This window comes from Lithobates pipiens, unplaced genomic scaffold, assembly GCF_037356315.1.
Source record: "Lithobates pipiens isolate NorthernLeopardFrog02 unplaced genomic scaffold, aLitPip1_a1.2 Scaffold_10, whole genome shotgun sequence".
Taxonomy (NCBI): Eukaryota; Metazoa; Chordata; class Amphibia; order Anura; family Ranidae; genus Lithobates; species Lithobates pipiens.
In genome coordinates this window covers 28,218,279-28,238,160 of record NW_027507686.1, presented here as the reverse complement: position 1 = coordinate 28,238,160, position 19,882 = coordinate 28,218,279, and the positions used below count along the sequence as shown (strand labels likewise).

Below are 19,882 nucleotides of genomic sequence, written 5' to 3'. Positions count from 1 at the left end.
AGAGAGCCAGAGACTGCACAAAACTAGAGCCCAGTCTAAAGGGTATTTTCCTTCACTGACCTGAATAAGAACCTAGGTAAGGAAAACTCAGACTAATGTCACAGTAAGTGCCAATGGGCTGCAAGTGGCCCCCAGGCCACAGGTTGGGCACCAGAGCTTCAATGAATGTTGTCATTCATACAACAGGAAATAATATTATTACAAATTGATGCTGGGGATGTGCGATTTTGTTATAATTTATAGTCTGCAATAGAAAATATTTCTAGTAAAAAATAACATTTTGTAGATCCCTTTTGAACTAAATTGCAATGCTCTAATTTAGAGCTTCTCAACCAGGGTTCCTCCAGAGGTTGCTAGGGGTTCCTTGAGCAATCAGCAATTTTTACCTCTGTAATAAGTTCAGACTGACACCATTGATCCTTTTTGCTATCTCTAAGCCCTTGTACACACGGTCAGAAATTCCACAATCACAAAATCCGTCTGATTTTTTCTGACGGATTTTGTCCGAAACTGTCCGAAACTGGTGTTGCATACACACGGTCGGACAAAGTTGTCGGAAAATCCGATAGTTTGGAACATGATGACGTTCGTTCATTACGATGGGACTACGTTCAGGCTAGTAGCCAATAGCTTTGGTCTCGTAATTTGATCTGAGCATGCGTGGCACTTTGTCCGATCGGAATTCTCTACAAACGATCGGACAAAGTCCGATCAGATCATGTTGCCGGAAAATTTTATATCCAGCTCTCAAACTTTGTTGGCCGGACATTTGCAAGGGTTCATCTGTGTTGAAAAGATTGAGAAAGGCTGCTCTATATACACTATATACTCTATACACTATATACTCTATACACTATATACTCTATACACTATATGCTCTATATACTTTGCACAGATGCAAACTTTACAGAAGATTCTGATCTTTTTGTAGTCTAAATAAAAACCTGCCATTTGCCTTATAATATCAGACAGCTAGATGGAGGGGTCTGCATTCATACAGCCACCTGAGCAGTCCCAGTGCTGGATTCAGAAAAGGAACATCACCAGCATGTATTTGACTGTGAAGAGTCTTCACCCAAACAGAAGATTTTGGTACCCAAACAGCAGACACAATGTCCCCCATCTCGTGGATGCATGGAAGCAATGTTAAAATAATTTGTTGGGTTTATTAAGTTGGGGGGGGGGGGGCAGCTGCCCTGTCTTTATGTATTCGGCAAGGGGTACAAACTGACCTTAGAGCCTGCCCTTACCTCCTCCATTCTATACTGACCAACCCTACTTCTTGAGGACTGCCCTACCCAACAGCAGTAACCAGGGTGGAGGAGCAGTGATGTCTCCAGTGGTCTGGTCCATTGTCCGTACCAGTGCCGGTCTGCACCAGGCAGGGATGCTGTTATAAATCATGGGGCCAGGTATGGTCATCCTGACGGGGTCCCCCAACCCCACGGACACCACCACCCCAAGGTGCAGTGGAATTGCGCCACTGACTATATCCGTCTACACTCCAAAAATGAAAAAAAAAGGTCCTCCTCTGCTCCTGCTTCCTAAGCTGCTCTGTTGATGTGATGGGGTCCAGGGAAATTTAGTTTAAGCCCTGGTAAGCAAATAGGAGCGTGGGTTTGGTCTAGTAAAATAAATTTATTAATTTAAGCAGAAATGAACAATAAGTCTGCCCCGAGCCTCCCTGTTTAGATGATGAGGTCTGGGCCCAGTACAACAGGACCAGTTGTACTGCCTTATTAGAGGCCCTGGCACTAGGTGCCAGCCAGCTGCCTGTCACTTTGTTCGTTGTTGCACCTTGCAATTGTCAGACAAGCAGAAGTAGCACTAGGGATAATCCAGGGAAGGAGGACACATTGAGCTGATTACAGGCAGAGGGAGAGATCTATCTGATTAGCAGGAGAGATTACAACTTGTTAAAACAAACGCTCCACGCTCTAATGAGGGCTCGCAGGCATAATGAGATAACGCAGAGCACCTCCATGGGAATTAACGTTATCTAGACTTTCATAATAAGCGCTCATCATCTTTATAGAAGGGGCATATAAGGCCATCTACTTTGTACCATCTATACTGAACAATTCCACATTATTGTGCTGACCCCGTGGTCATATGGCTTTGTTTATCAAGAAGGGTTTTCGTTGGGGTTCCTCTGTTCTTTGATATCTAAGGGGATATAGATATCTATCTCCAGAATATGGGGGGCAATTAGGACAGGTCCAAAATAGTCAAGAGGAGCTTCCAATATCCTCAGGGACCACTGAAAGCCCACTGCACCCTTAAAGTTTACGTTTAATCTGCTGATATTTTATCTTTCCTGGTTCCTCCCCCATCAACATGCTAATGATATTTTTAAATAAAGCTTCTATGTTTTCATTACATTTATTATTATAGACCAAGTAATATCATAACTGGGTCTTTGTGCATCTCTATGCAATGCAGGCAGATCATGGATGGCGGGAGGGGTTGGCAGGGTGCACCCTGCCTCAGTACTCCACTCAAGAGCCCTCAGACCTGAAGCAAGCAGTGGGTGGCTCTTGGGAAGAGTAATGCAAATATCAAAATGCCTTGATGGGTGGGTGCCAGTCTGAAGGAGGGGATGGTCATAGGCAGGCAGTATTTGCATGCAGACCACCATAGATAAGGCCCACATGTGCTGAACCTCCATGATTGAAAGAACTGAAATCCAATGAATAAAAAGGGGTAGGCTAGGGACAGTGAAGGAAGGGGCTAGATGATGCTGGATGGGTGTCACTAAGACAGAGATATCCAGAGAGAAACGCGAAGGATGTCACTAAGGCAGAGATATACAGGGAAGAACATGGAGGGTGTCACTAAGACAGAAATGTCCAGAGAGGAATGTGAAGGGTGTCACTAAGGCAGAGATGTCCAGAGAGGAACATGGAGGGTGTCACTAAGGCCGCGTACACACGCGGGGACTGTTCGCTCAACTTTGTCCGTCAAACAGTTTCAGCAAACAGTCCGCTCAAAATTAGCATGGACGGACTTGCCCACACACGACGAACGAACAGTTTGCTGAAACCGTGCGCGATGACGTGAACGGCACGTACGACGGGACGCAAAATACGACGTCCTATACACTGCATTACAACTTTCGGCGTGTAAATCCTTTCTGAGCATGCGCGGAACTTAGTTTGACGAACAAGCCTACACACGAGGGAACTGTTCGCTGAAACCAAGTTTCAGCGGACAGTTTTTCGGAAATTCCGAAAAACCTTGTTCAGCAAACTGTTCGCTGAAACTGTCCGCTGAAAGCCCACACACGGGCGGACTGTCCGCCGAAACACTGTTCAGCGGACAAAGTTGGGCGAACAGTCCCCGCGTGTGTACGCGGCCTTAGACAGAGATATCCAGAGAGGAACATGAAGGGTGTTACTAATGCAGAGATGTCCAGAGAGGAACGTGAAGGGTGTCACTAAGACAGAGATGTCCAGAGAGGAACATGAAGGGTGTTACTAATGCAGAGATTTGAGAACAAAGGAAAACCATAGGCAACCTGCAGGATTGGGTTATGGATAAGCTGTAGGGGTAGGTGCTTGCATCTGCCTTCTGTGTTATTATATATAGATATTTGGCAGAGAAGCTAACAATCAGTTTTCAGCCTGCTAAAGCCAAATATGTCTTTTGGCAATGGAAAGGTCTCTGGGTGGAATTGAGAGCATACTGACTGTGTGATCTGAGCCAAAGCCAGACCCATCCACATTCAGTATTACTGTAGCTGCAAGACTGGAGACACATAGGGGTCTATTGAGATAAAAAAAAAAACTGCTTTGTGAATGTCTCAATTATTCAGTCGCTGTCTTAAATAATCCTGTATTTTTCGATTTTCTACCCGATCATAATATTATGATCATGTACATTGAAGTACATTTATACAGTATCTCACAAAAGTGTGTACTCCTCTCACATTTTTGTAAATATTTTATTCTATCTTTTCATGTGACAACACTGAAGAAATGACACTTTGCTACAATGTAGTGAGTGTACAGCTTGTACAGTAGTGAGTACACCCCTAAAATGTCAAAATTTGACCCAATTAGCCATATTCCCTCCCCGGTGTTATGTGACTTGTTAGTGTTGCAAGGTCTCAGGTGTGAATGGGGAGCAGGTGTGTTAGATTTGGTGTTATCGCTCTCACTCTCTTATACTGGTCACTGAACGCTCAACTTGGCACCTCATGGCAAAGAATCTGAAAGGATCTGAGGATCTGAAAAAATCTGAGGATCTGAGAACCCGAGGATCTAAAAAAAGAATTGTTGCTCTACATAAAGATTGCCAAGACCCTGAAACTGAGCTGCAGCACGGTGTCCAAGACCATACAGCGGTTTAACAGGACAGGTTCTACTCAGAACAGGCCTCACCATGGTCGACCAAAGAAGTTGAGTGCATGTGCTCAGCGTCATATCCAGAGGTTGTCCTTGGGAAATAGACATATGAGTGCTGTCAACATTGCTGCAGAGGTTGAAGGGGTGGGGGGTTAGCCTGTCAGTGCTCAGACCATACGCCGCACACTACATCAAACTGGTCTGCATGGCTATTGTTCCAGAAGGAAGCCTCTTCTAAAGATGATGCTCAAGAAAGACCGCAATCAGTATGCTGAAGACAAGCAGATTAAGGACATGGATTAGTGGAATCATGTCCTGTCGTCTGAAGAGACCAAGATTAAGTTATTCGGTTCAGATGGTGTCAAGCGTGTGTGGCGGCAACCAGGTGAGGAGTACAAAGACAAGTGTGTCTTGTCTACAGTCAAACATGGTGGAGGGAGTGTCATGGTCTGGGGCTGCATGAGTGCTGCCAGCACTGGGGAGCTACAGATCATTGAGGAGCCCATGAATGCCAACATGTACTGTGACATACTGAAGCAGAGCATGATCCCCTCCCTTCAGAGACTGGGCCACAGGGCAGTATTCCAACATGATAAAGACCCCAAACACACCTTCAAGATGACCACTGCCTTGCTAAAGAAGCTGAGAGTAAAGGTGATGGACTGGCCAAGCATGTCTCCAGACCTAAACCATATTGATCATCTGTGGGACATCCTCAAACAAAAGGTGGAGGAGCGCAAGGTCTCTAACATTCACCAGCTCCGTGATGTCGTTATGGAGGTGTGGAAGAGGACTCCAGTGGCAACCTGTGAAGCTCCGGTGACCTCCATGCCCAAGAGGGTTAAAGAGGAAGTAAACCCATCAGGGTTTACTTCCTCTTTCATTGCCTGCAAAGGTAAAGCATAATGGACTACTATGCATCGCATAGTAGCCCATTATGTGTCACTTACCTGACACAGGAGCCAGCGAAGTCACCGCTGTCCCCTGTAGTCTGGCGCATCCATCTTCTTGGTGGGTCTCGCCGCTCCGCTGCTGTCATTCGGCGAAACCGCGATGACGTCACTCCCGTGCATGCGCACGGGAGCCGCCACGCGCGGCATATCGCCGTTGACGGGTACCGCGCTCAGTGCGCCTGCGCGCCGCTGTTTACGGCGCATGCGCCGTAGACAGCGGTGCCTGTCTTTCGGCAAATATCTCCTAAACCGTGTAGGTTTAGGAGATATTTCTTGGACCTACAGGTAAGACGTAGGGGTGTACTCACTTTTGTTGCCAGTGGTTTAGACATTTGAGGGGACAGCAAATTTACACTGTCATACAAGCTGTACACTCACTAATTTACATTGTAGCAAAGTGTCATTTCTTCAGTGTTGTTAAATGAAAAGATATAATAAAATATTTACAAAAATGTGAGGGGTGTACTTTTGTGAGATACTTGTATCTAGACTAATAATTGTAATTGTGATCCTTTAATATCAGATTCTTTTACTTGTACTACAAATCAATAAAAATGTGGGAACCCTTGTCATCCATTGTAATACTAATGAATACCAACAGGCCAACCCCAGGGTTCCGACGTTACCTATGTACTTTTCCAAATAAATGAAAACCCAACCAAATTTTTTTTTATCTTTCCCTACTCCATCTAAAACCTAGAAAATAAAAAAATTAATTCATATTTTTTATTATATTATGTGTTAATTTATTATTATTAAAAATAATAGTATTACTTTACATTTTTAATATAATTATTAATTGTATTGTTTAAACTAATTGAATTCATTTAAATGTTACAGTATTTAAATTTTAATATTTTAGTATTTTGCAAATTTAGGATGGAAATTATCTTAATTGTTTTCTGGTTTTAGTGTTGCCTGATGTTTTCCTTTAGGCCCGATTCACACCTATGCATTTTTAGTGCCTTTTCTGTTTTGCAGAAATACACTACAGTCCATTTAACATGTTTTTCTATGGATGTTGTTCACATCTGTGCATTTTATGGAAAGGGCCAGAGATTTTTTTTCTGGTTTTTGGTTCCATGGACTTCAATGGATCAAAAATGTGTATTGAAAAATGCAAAATGCACCTGCAATATTCAAATTGCAACCTGCATAAATGTGAATCAGGCCTCAATTGTTCCAGACAGATTCGCACATGAACGTATTATACGTGGTCTTCTGTTCTAAAATCTACAGACGCAACACAGGAAATTAATTCTACACTAATGGTCTCCAACCTGTGGCTTGTGGGTCACATGCAACTCATATCTTCATGTTAGATTGCTCGGGAGGGCCTCTATGCTCCGAAGCAGCCACCCTTTTGGAAGGCCCTATATATTAAAGCCCACATTCAGCCAAAAACGTCTATTTCGGATAGAGTGGGGAAGTAGGCTCTTTGAGGTCTTTAAAGCTATATGTGTCCCTGATGGGGATATTTACCTTCACTGGCCAAGTGGGCAGAGCCGTGACATTTAACATACAGATCTCATAAATGCATTGCCAAAAATTTAAGCTACCACTGGGGGAATTTGGTCTGTTTGCAGCCACAAAAGCAGAATTGCTGCTCTGAGTATTGATTCTCTCACCCTATGTGTGTGTCCCTGCTTCCTATGTCTGCCTGTGGCTCACAAGCTACGAGTTGCGGACACTGCTATGCGCAGATAACAAACGGTGCTCTAGAGCAGATATAGGGTATTACCTTGTTTTGAGCTTCACTGGAGGACTAGAATGCAACCACAACAAGAAAACACAAAAAGCTCTTTTACACAACTAAACAATACTTATATCACAAATTTCATATAAATTTGACTCCGTGCTGAGCAGATGTGTTTGGTTATCAGAAACTGCCATTGTATTACACTTCAGGCAAAACAATTTTTAAGAACCTTTGTTGGGTTTTGACTGCAGATGCCAATAGTCCCGCATCCTGACCCTCTGTCCCATGAACCTTATTTGAATTACTGCAACTGCATAGTACCTTGAAAAGGTATTTATTGCAGGGATCAGGGCCAGAAGTGGGTGGACCCTACATATTTAGAGAATGAGTATGGAAAGTGTAAGTAAATGATGGTCCATGTACATTTAGAGGTTGGGTCTGGGTAGGAAGCTGGAAAATGTGAGTAAAGGGTGGTCCATGCATATTTAGAGGTTGGGTCTGGGTAGGACCTTCCTGGAAAGTGTGAGTAAAGGGTGGACCATGCATATTTAGAGGTTGGGTCTGGGTAGGACCTTCCTGGAAAGTGTGAGTAAAGGGTGGATGCATATTTAATAGTTGGGTCTGGGTAGGACTATATTGGAAAGTGTAAGTGAAGGATGGTCCATACATATTTAGAAGTTGAGTCTGGGTAGGACCATCCTGGAAAGTGTGAGTAAAGGGTGATCCATGCATATTTCAAGGTTGGGTCTGGGTAGGACTATCCTGGAAAGCGTGAGTGAAGGGTGGTTCATGGCTCTGTCCAATCAATGCTATGTCCTGGGCTATGTCCTGGGATCACACAGCATCAACCTTATTTGAATTACTGCACATGCCAGGCGAAATGAAAAGGCACTCATTGCAATGATCAGGGCTATGAGTGGGCAGTGTCTGCATATTTAGAGGCTGGCTCCGGGCAGGACCAACCTGGAAAGTGTGAGTGAATGATGGTCCATGCATATTTAGATGCAAGGCCTGGGCAGAACCAACCCATAGAGAGGGAGTGATTTAGGTGTGCCCGCAGTTAGAAACAGAAACAAATTACAGGACCAATGACCCCGGTCAAGCAGAAAGCAGAGGGACCCCTGTCTTACACATGATGAACAGTAAAAGAAGACTGTAACAAAGGTACTTTAATATTTCTGTCCGGAGATCAGCTTTAAGTTTATTCAGTTCCAAAAAAAAAAAAGAAAAATAATAATTTTGGAAATGAAATTAAACCCGTCAAGACAAGCAAGCCATACGGACAGGGACGTGTCATTATATTGGGTGATAATGAAAATATAACGGGTGCAAGATGAGAATTGCGCACCATTTATTGTTATTATCTGTTAATTCTCACCCCGTCAGCCTGGTGTCACAGGCACAGTGAGGGCACATATGTCTTTATTAAGAAATAAAATCACTATAAATAAAAAGATAAATCTTCAGCTCTAGACAAACTTTATTTTTTAATTAAAGCCCAACTTTACCTTTGTGCAAAGTTTCATAAATAATAGTTCAGATTGCTAAAATTTAGAAAAATCTCTTGCTGTGATGTCACCTCCAAACTCATCACTCTGCATCCCAGCACTGCTCCTCTTCTGGGGTAAATGACCCCCAGTGTCATCATTTAATACACATTCTGTGAACCCAGGCTGTTGCGATCATAGAAATGCCCATCAGGGAGGTGCATTATCATGCTGGCCGCAGCTCACAGTAATCCTGGACTGAGCAGTGCTGATGCCCACAGAAGAAGAGGAATAGGGCTTTAAAGTGAATCTGCACCTTGTCCATCTGGAGAAGTTTCCTCTCACTTCCAGTTGTGTACTCAGGACAGGAAGTATGGAGTAATTCCCTTAAATGAGCCACACATGGCCATGTCATGTCATGTCAGCGAAGACCTGGTGACACATTTGGTTTCTTAGTGAATACATTTCTATCACTCCAGCTGTCGGTTGTTACACTCACCTTTCCTGTTATTCAGTGCTGGGTATCCTCCCTGGCACCTGACCGCCGACACAGCTGGGTTGCACCTGGAGTGCTACTGGCACAACTAATCAGATGAAGTCTCTCCTGATTGGTGCCTCCTTTAACGTGTGAAGCAATTGGTAACTTGGTGTTTGAGCAATGTGTAGCTATGCTGCAGTATATACAGTATCTCGTTTCCACCCTCCTTGCCTCCAGCCTCTAGGTACTTTGTGATATTAAGTGTGCTCCCAGTGCACGTATCATCTAGTGACTGCAGTGCGCCCAGTGTACTCTGTGACTCTAAGTGCGTTCCCAGTCCCTGTGTCATCTAGTAACTCCAGTAGGCCCAGTGTACTCCAAGATTCCATGGGCGCCTATAGTGCTTGTGTCATACAGCGACTTCGGTGTACCTAGTGTGCCCAATGACTCCAAGTGCACTCCCAGTCCCAGTGTCATCTGATGACTCCAGTGCACCCAGTATATATCATCTTGTGACTCCAACCTGTCCAGTGTGCCCAGCGACGCCAAGTGTGCTCCTAGTCCCTGTGTCATCTTGTGACTCCAACATGCCCAGTGTGCCCAACGACTCAAAGTGTGCTCCTAGTACCTGTGTCATCTTATGACTCCAACATGCCCAGTGTGCCCACTGACTCCAAGTGCACTTAAGTCCCTGTATCATCTAGTGACTACAGTGTACCCAGTGTACTCCAGGATTCCAAGAGCACTTATGGTCCTTGTGTCATCTAGTGGCCCTGGTGCACCCAGTGTTCCCAGTAGTTCTAATTGCTCTGCCAGTCCCCATGTCATCTAGTGACTCCAGTGAGCCTGGTGTACTCTGTGAGTCCAAGTGTGCCCACAATCCCTGTGTTATCTAATGACTTCAGTGTGCCTGTGCTGGGACCAATCCTGTTTAATTTCATAAACGACCTGGAGGATGGGATAAACAGTTCCATCTCTGTATTTGCAGATGATACAAAGCTAAGCAGGGCAATAACTTCTCCGCAGGATGTGGAGACCTTGCAAAAAGATCTGAACAAATTAATGGAGTGGCAACTACATGGCAAATGAGGTTCAATATAGAAAAATGTAAAATAATGCATTTGGGTGGCAAAAATATGAATGAAATCTATACACTGGGGGGAGAACCTTTGGGGGAATCTAGGATGGGAAAGGACCCGGGGGTCCTAGTAGATGATAGGCTCAGCAATGGCATGCAATGCCAAGCTGCTGCTAAAGCAAACAGAATATTGGCATGCATTAAAAAGGGGATTAATTCCAGAGATAAAATGATAATTCTAATAAAGGGTCCGGAGGATATTAGTTATGAGGAAAGGTTGCGAGCACTGAACTTATTCTCTCTGGAGAAGAGACGCTTGAGAGGGGATATGATTTCAATATACAAATACCGTACTGGTGACCCCACAACAAAGAAAACAAAAATTGCGAAAGGGAGTTTAACAAGACTTGTGGCCACTCATTACATTTAGAAGAAAAGAGGTTCAACCTTATACTACGTAGAGGATTCTTTACTGTAAGAGCGACAAGAATTCCCTTCCACAGACGGTGGACTCAGTGGGGGGCATCGATAGTTTCAAGAAACTATTAGATAAACACATGAGCGACAGCAACATACAGGGATATACAATGTAATACTGACATACAATCACACACATAGGTTGGACTTGATGGACTTGTGTCTTTTTTTTCGACCTCACCTTCTATGTAACTATGTAGTGTAATCTGGGATAGGATTCCAAGTGTGCTTATAGTTCTTGTCTCACCTAGTGGCTCTAGTGCACCCAGTGTGCTCAGTGAATCCAAGTGCACTCCCAGTCTTCATGTCATCTAGTAACTCCAGTGTGCCCAGTAACTTCACGCGCACTCCTGGTTCCCGTGTTATCTAATGGCCCGGTGCCCCGTACTTTCATGTGTCCTCCCGGTTCCCATGACTTGGCCCAGTGACTCCAAGGGTTGTACTTATTAAAACAATTGCACCGTTATTCATCCTCTGAAACTGCATGTACATTCATTCTGTGTGATGGGTACAACATTTTAATTTTGTTGGACTACCTTCTCTCCAGGTGGAATGTTATGAAATGTTAGGAGTGGGCAAAATACCACATTAGGGCTACTAGATGAAGCTGACAATCACAATAATTATTTGCTTCCAGTAGCCAACTGTGCTATTTTTGGGCTAGGTTGGCATGTATGCAGTTTCCCTTGTTGGGAAATGCACAAGACTATGTAGTTTCCTTGCCACTGCGATTTTAGAAAAAGTGCAGAGACTTTTCCCTGCATTTCCTGCAGGTACAGCAGCCCATTCCAATTATTAGGCTGTTGTGTGTGTGTAAACGTGGCCACAGGGAATCTGTGGTATTTTCCCAGTTCACTTTATTCTGTATGAATGAATAAGATTCATCCTGGAGAAAAAAAAAATTGTGTAATATTATTGCTTTTTGCCCCAGTTGCACAAAACAAATGTATGTGCAGTTTCACAGGATGAATAGCTGCAAGTTTTTATAAACACACCTCCCAGAATGCCCCTGTCATCTAGTGAGTCCATTAGTCCCAGTGTTCTCTGTGCCTTTAAGTGCACTTCGAGTCCCTGTGTCATCTAGTGAGTCCATTAGTCCCAGTGTACTCTGTGCCTTTAAGTGTGCTTCGATTCCCCTTTGTCATCTAGTGAGTCTATTAGACCCAGTGTACTCTGTGCCTTTAAGTGCGCTTCGAGTCCCTGTGTCATCTAGTGACTCCATTAGTCCCAGTGTACTCTGTGCCTTTAAGCGCGATTCGAGTCCCTGTCTCATCTAGTGACGGAACAACTGACATATAATGAAATCTGAGCATCATGCAGTGTAGTAATACTTTAAACCCGGGCTGAATGATGATGCACCCTCAGTGGGGGTCCATGACAGCCTTGGCACATGCAAGGGTTAAAGCTCCAGTTTATCTGCTTATATCTTAGCTTCCTTAGTTCCTAAATCCATCCCTCATTAACTGCAAATGCAATTTTTAAAAAAAAACATTTCCCTTTTCATACTTTATCTTAGTGATGTCATCTTTGTGCTTCTCTATGCAATACAAGCAGATTATGGTCAGCAGGGTATTGTACATAGCTTGCTGCCTCAGTACTTCTCTTAAAGTGGTTTTAAAGCCTTAAAGTTATTGTAAAGCTAAATTTTTTATTTTTTTTAAATAACAAACATGTCATACTTACCTCCACTTTGCAGTTCCTTTGGCACTGATCCTCGACTTCTAGGGTCCCTCGGCTCCTCCCCGCATCGTATAACCCCATAGGAGAAGCGCTCTCCCGGGGGGTTACCTTGCGGATACGCTCCTGAGTCCAGCATTCAGCGTCCATAGATGCCGAATGTAGGACTCGGCCCCGTCCCCCGGTACCTGCATCACTGGATTTGATTGATAACAGCGGGAGCCAATGGCTGCACTGCTATCAATCTATCCAATCAAGAGCCAAGAACCCCGGGCAGAGGAAGAGCGCGTCTCCACCGTGGGTAATTCCAGGGCTCAGGTAAGATGGGGGGCGGTCACTAGAAGAAGTTTTTTCACCTTAATGCATAGGATGCATTAAGGTGAAAAAACACGAGGGTTTACAAACCCTTTAAGGTTTTTCACCTTAAAGCAGAAGTCCACCCTAACACTAAAATCCCTGCATCTACAGACATCCACGATCTAATACTAACCTATCTAGCCCTGTAAAGAAGAGATCAGTATACATACTTTTTTTCAAGCTGAGCTAACCCAATCCCATGCTGAGCTGATAGCTGTGGATTCTTTGTGGAGGTGGGTGCAGAGGACACAGCCAACAATGGAAGCCCCATAGTAAGTCTATGGGTGGCGTCACTCCCCATTAATTTCACAGTCGTTTCCGCCGCTGGAGACCGGATCAGATCAGCTTTAGAAAAGGTATGTATACTGATTTCTTCTTTACAGGACTGGATACGTTTGTGTTAGATCGTGGATATCTGTAGATGCAGGGATTTTAGTGTTAGGGATTTAGTGTAACGCATTCTATGGTCCGATGATGCATCTGTCCCCCGGCGCCTCTACACTGAAAACCAAGCAATCAAACACTGCCGATCACTCGATTTTCAGAGCTCCGTGAGCTGTAAACTGTCAGTCACCGCTCTCTGCTCATCTCCCTCTGCGCTCATTGGAGCTCTGAGCTGTGGAGGGGCAGAGCGGGCAGTCTCAGGCTCTCAGCGGCACGCTGAGAGACTGACACGGGTGTCAGTCCAGGCACTTGGCGGATCCAGACTTTATTGTCACGATGACGCGGTGCCTGGACTGATATCTGTGACATCAGCAGAGAGCGGGCTTTAGCCGGGGCAGAGTCCTGCTGTCCGTGTCAATGGACGCAGCAGTGGGACTTGGGAGTGACCCTGCACGGGTACCCCTATGGAAAGCAGATTTCCGTGGTGAGACCTGATGGAGAGGAGGGGCTTGGAGCGCCGGTGGGGGGACCTCAGAAGAAGAGCTATTGCACAGAGCAGGTAAGTATAGACAGGTTTGTTATTTTTATTTAAAAAAAACCATGAAGGTTTACAACCACTTTAAGAGCCCTTAGTCCTGATGCAAGCAGTGGGCTGGCTCTTAAGAGGAGTTTTGCAAATATTAAAATGCTTTGATGGGTGGGTGTCAGTGTGGAGCAGTAAGTGTTCCAAGCAATTTACTGTACATGCAAACCACCCTAGGAAACACCCACATATGATGCTGAGCCTCTGTAATGGAAAAAAAAATTCAATTCAACGAATGAAAAGGACAAGACAGGCTCGGGAGGAAAGAACTAGGTGATGCTGGATGTCCTCCAGCCAGGAAATGAAGTGGGGTCTGTCTGACTTGCTGCAGCTTCTAATGCACATTGTCAGAAGCTCACAGTGTGCAGTGAAATCAGAGTAAGCCATTTCAGGCCAGGTGAAGAGCTGGTACAACTGTACAAAACTGAAGTGAAGTCCGGAGGTCAGATTTAATGAAGATCAAACACGAGATTTCACAATCATCTTTGTTTATTACATAGTTACATAGTAGGTGAGGTTGAAAAAACACACAAGTCCAACCTATGTGTGTGATTATATGTCAGTATTACATTGTATATCCCTGTATGTTGTGGTCGTTCAGGTGCTTATCTAATAGTTTTTTGAAACTACCGATGCTTCCCGCTGAGACCACCGCCTGTGGAAGGGAATTCCACATCCTTGCTGCTCTTACAGTAAAGAACCCTCTACGTGGTTTAAGGTTAAACCCCTTTTCTTCTAATTTTAATGAGTGGCCACGAGTCTTATTAAACTCCCTTCCGCAAAAAAGTTTTATCCCTATTGTGGGGTCACAAGTACAGTATTTGTATATTGAAATCATATCCCCTCTCAAGCGTCTCTTCTCCAGAGAGAATAAGTTCAGTGCTCGCAACCTTTCCTCATAACTAATATCCTCCAGACCATTTATTAGCTTTGTTGCCCTTCTTTGTACTCGCTCCATTTCCAGTACATCCTTCCTGGGGACTGGTGCCCAGACAGCATACTCCAGGTGCGGCCGGACCAGAGTCTTGTAGAGCGGGAAAATTTTGTTTTATCTCTTGAATTGATGCCCTTTTTAATGCCAATATTCTGTTTGCTTTGTTAGCATTGCATGCCATTGCTAACCCTATCATCTACTAGGACCCCCAGGTCCTTTTCCATCCTAGATTCCCCCAGAGGTTCTCCCCCCAGTTTATAGATTGCATTCCTATTTTTGCGACCCAAATGCATTATTTTACATTTTTCTACATTTTTTTACATTTATCTGTTGCGAAGTTCTGCGGAAATGCAATCACTTACCTGCTCCTCCACAGACACTGAATGACGCACGTAAGACACTCACCTGAGACTGCGGGAGAGGAGTTAAGGAAAGATCTCTGAGCACTCTGCTGATTACACAGGATTTGTTCCCCGGGGCACCGCTGTGTTCAGGTTTCCAGGAAACTGTTCTACCAAAACAGAGGAGCTCAGCATGAAATATCAGCTGATCCGCTGTGAAGAGGACACTCCTGATACAAACAATCAGAATAAGGTGGCCGGGAATTCAGAGGAAGGCATCTACTCTAAGCATATCTATATCCCCTCCATAAAGAATTCTAGCGGCATGTACATCATAAACAATAAGGGAAACAGGGGAAATACCATATGCTTATTGCTTGCAATGGTCACCAACGATAAAACATATCTCAAATTCTATTTTTAAGATAATTTTTTGAACATACATACATTCTGCCAGTTACAATCCTGCAATCTCATAGTTACACACCATCCATTATACATTCTCTTGCATATAATGGTTTTCATCCAATGCATTCCTCGGAAGTCCACTTTTTTCAGGGATGTAAATACAATTCAGATGATATGGGTAATCCATAGCTCCCAGCTGTCCCTGATTTGGTGGGACTGTCCCTGATTTGGAGGGACTGTCCCTGATTTGGAGGGACTGTCCCTGATTTGGAGGGACTGTCCCAGATTTGGTGGGACTGTCCCTGATTTGGTGGGACTGTCCCTGATTTGGAGGGACTGTCCCAGATTTGGTGGGACTGTCCCTGATTTGTAGGGACTGTACCTGATTTGGTAGGACTGTCCCTGATTTGGTGGGACTGTCCCTGATTTGGAGGGACTGTCCCTGATTTGGTGGGACTATCCCTGATTTGGTGGGACTGTCCTTGATTTGGTGGGACTGTCCCTGATTTGGTGGGACTGTCCCTGATTTGGTGGGACTGTCCCAGATTTGGTGGGACTGTCCCTGATTTGGTGGGACTGTCCTTGATTTGGTGGGACTGTCCCTGATTTGGTGGGACTGTCCCTGATTTGGTGGGACTGTCCCTGATTTCGGTGGGACTGTTCCTTGATTTGCTGGGACTGTTCCTTGATTTGCTGGGAATGTCCCTGATTTGCTGGGATTGTCCCTGATTTGCTGGGATTGTCCCTGATTTGGAGGGACTGTCCCTAATTTGGAGGGACTGTCCCTGATTTGGAGGGACTGTCCCTGATTTGGAGGGTCCGTCCCTGATTTGGTGGGACTGTCCATGATTTGGAGGGACTGTCCCTGATTTGGTGGGACTGTCCCTGATTTGGAGCAATATAGCAAAGGAGAGGGTTTTATCATGTCAGATCCCAGAAGTGTGGTTGCCACATCCCTAGTATACAATTAGGAAAAGAAGAGATCCCCTTTCATTGGGACTTTAAAGGCAACGCACACTTGGCTAGTACAGAAAAGTCAATTTTACTGAATATATATAAAAATATTCAATCAAAAACAGGGTTTCGGGGATTATCATTTACCGGAGAGTATTATCTTATTGTCATACTGTTCATGTAAATTGTTATTTTGTGTTTTTTCTTTTCTTGTATTCAAACCATTTTGTTGGTTTTTTAATCATCGATCATTTTTTTGATCGAATATTTTTATATATATTCAATAAAATTTACTTTTTTGTACTAGCCAAGTGTGTGTTGCCTTTAAAGTCCGAATGAAGGGGGGTCTCTTCTTTTCCTGATTTGGAGCAATGTCCCTCTTTCCTCCTTATTTGTCCCTCATTTTGCTCTGATCTATAATGTTGTATATAAAATGCACTTTTTATCTTTTAAAAAGTGTTTCCCAGCGCTAAACCTTTCATCCTAATTCTAAATCGTTGCATTTGTAAATTAAAAAAAAAGCACTTGTGGCTTTAACTAATCATTTTCTTTTGTGTATAATTCGCCTTTAAGGGGGTGTGTCCTAAGCCTACATACTTTTGCTAATAGGTGTCCCTTGTTCCCATCTCCAAAAATGTGGGGATATGGTAATCTTGTATATAAGTGGATATACATCTGTTTGATATATCTGTTTCTTTGCTAGATTACCTATGTCATTGGTGCCCAGCCGGTGGCACAAGGGTCTCATGTGGCCCTTTGGAGCTTATACCCCAGGCAGCAGCCAGTAATGAAAGCAATGATTTGCATACCTCCCAACATTTTGAGATGGGAATGAGGGACACCTACTAGCAAACGTAGGTAGGCATAGGACACGCCCCCTGCCACACCCCCTTAAAGGAGAATTAACCAAAAACAAGGGTTAATTAACTCCACAAGTGTTTTTTTTATCACTATTATTCCTTTATATTGGCTTTTAAAATTTACAAATGCAGCAATTTAGAATTTAGATGAAAGGTTTAGCTCTGGGAAACACTTTTTTTGAAAGATAAAAAGTGCATTTTATATACAACTATATAGATCAGACCAAAATGAGGGACAAATGAGGAGAAATGAGGGACAGAGGGACATTGCTCCAAATCAGAGACAGTTGGGAGCTATTGATTTGTAAACATTCTGAGATGGCTGTAATCTATCCACAGTCTCTAACAGTCTCCTGCAGCATTTTTTAACTAAATGGTATGTCACCAGTCTCTGACCATCTCCAGTAGTGTGTTAGCAGTCTCTGACAATCCTCTATAGCAGGGGTCTCCAAACTACAACATGTGGGCCAAGTCAGGCTTGTTGCAAGATTTTATCTGGCCCTCTGATGTAAGGGGGTCTCTGATTAGGATTTTCATGCAAGGGTGAACTCTGATGAATTCTGATGTAGGAGTTTGATGGGGACTCTGATGTAAGGGGGCTCTGATGGGGACTCTGATGCAAGGGAACTCTGATAGGGACTCAGATGTAAGGTGGGATTTTGAAGGGGTCTCTGATGTAAGGTGGGATTTTGATAGGTCTCTGATGTAAGGTGGGATTTTGATGGAGACTCTGATGTAAGGGGGCTCTGATGGGAACTATGATGTAAGGGGGCTCTGATGGGGACTCTGATGTAAGTTGGGATTTTGAAGGGGTCTCTGATGTAAGGTGGGATTTTGATGGGTCTCTGATGTAAGGTGGGATTTTGATGAGGACTCTGATGTAAGGGGGCTTTGATGGGGACTATGATGTAAGGGGGCTCTGATGGGGACTCTGTTGTAAGGTGAGATTTTGATGGGGACTATGAGGTAAGGTGGGATTTTGATGGGGACTCTGATGTAAGGTGGGATTTTGATGGGGTCTCTGATGTAAGGTTGGATTTTGATGAGGTCTCTGATGTAAGGTGGGACTCTGATGTAAGGATTAGCATTTTCTGCCTAGCAGCACTGAGGTAGTCAGTATGAATCCCAAAAATGGCACTACCTGCCTGGAGTTTACATGTTCTCCCTGTCCCTGCATGGGTTTCCATCAGGTATTTTATCCTACACTCTAAAGACATGCTGGCCCTCTGATGTAAGGGGTCTCTGATTGGGATTGTCATGGAAGGGTGAATTCTGATATAAGGAGGAGTTTGATGGGGACTCTAATGTAAGGGGGCTTTAATGGGGACTCTAATGTAAGGATTAGCACTTCTGCCTAGCAGCACTGGGGTTGAATCCCAACCACGGCACTACCTGCCTGGAGTTTACATGTTCTCCCTGTGTCTGCATGGGTTTCCTCCGGGTATTTCCTCCCAAACTCCATAGATATGCTGGTAGGTTAATTGGTTCCTATCTAAATTGTCCCCAGTATGTGCATGTATGAATGTGAGTTTAGGTGACTGCATAGTACTTGTAATAAATAGATAAGTATAACAGGAGGACTTTGATGGGGACACTGATGTAAGATGGAATCAGATAGGGACTGCCATGTAAGGAGGACTCTGGTGTAAGGAGGAGTTTTATGGGGACTTTAATGTAAAGGGGGGATTGATGTATTTGTTAGTTTCTAAAACAGTTTTTTTCAGCCCTGAATATTTGTAAAATAGCAGTGTGTTAGCAGTCTCTAACAATCCTCTATAGCAGGGATTTACAAATTACAGCCAAGCCAGGCCCGCTGCAAGATTTTATCTGGCTCTCTGATGTAAGATGGACTTTGATGGTCCCCATTCAAGGGGGGATTTTCATGCAAGGGTGGACACTGATGTAAGGAAGGTTTTAATGGGGACTCTGATGTAGAGTGCTCTGATGTGAGGGGGGCTCTGATAGGTTCAAGTTTATTTGGAAAGTCTTTGCTTTGTTTTAGAGTTTTTAATTTTTTCTAAATCATATCATGCTAATTGCAAAAAAAATCTTTTTGTAAACCGTATTCACTAATTTAAATTGTAACACTTTTTTTTTTTCGGCCTGCGAATATTTGTATTTGCATTACATACAAATATATTGAACATTATGTGTAGCCCCCTGGGGATGTTAGGGGTCTAAGTTGAACCTCCTATATCTAGTAAGTTGACCACCACTAATATTATCTGAATTGCATCCTTGAAAAAGGGGACTTTGTTCTAAGAAACAAACTGGGTGAAATCCACCATATGCAAGACATACACAATGGACGGTATGTAGCTAGGATACTGTATTGGGTCTTTATTCTTTACTGAATTTATGAATGTTCAAAAAAAATTAAAACATTTTTATTTGCACGGCATCCTGTAACTCCTAGCAGCGATTCCAGATACACAAACTGAGCACAGATCTACTTTTGTGCTTGGTGGGATCAGTTTGATAGAGGAACAAGAGGGACATGGCAGGATCAACAGGAATGTTCCAGCCAAAGGAATAAGAACACTAAAGAACAGATTTACTTACCACTATATGAATAAACAAGCACATATAGGGAATGTACACATTTGGTGTAACCTACAGGCCTGACGAAGGACCTTAGAACCTCTGAAATGTGTTGGGTTGACTTTTGCAATGAAGAAACAATAAGAAATAAATGCTCTTGGACTCCTAAACCTTTGGTCTGTCACTCTTGTTCTCTCTACAAACTTATAACTACATATTACATCATCTCACCACCTAGACACCTAAAATATTTTTTTCCTGTGCCCCCACCCACTGAGAAAAGTGATGCAATGGTGAGAGGGATTTTCTGGCGGTGATGCTTAAC

General features: G+C 43.7%; 1 protein-coding gene across 1 annotated transcript in view; it reads right to left on the bottom strand.

Moving 5' to 3' along the window:
- Window positions 1–19,882, bottom strand: part of CIBAR2 (CBY1 interacting BAR domain containing 2) — a 57,057-nt gene that overhangs the window by 15,419 nt on the left and 21,756 nt on the right. The window contains exons 5-6 of the mRNA XM_077453340.1: window positions 14,859–14,864; window positions 7,041–7,064 (exon numbers count right to left, since the gene is read on the bottom strand). Coding sequence (XP_077309466.1) covers window positions 7,041–7,064; window positions 14,859–14,864 — 30 coding nt within the window. The remainder of the gene's footprint in view (window positions 1–7,040; window positions 7,065–14,858; window positions 14,865–19,882) is intronic.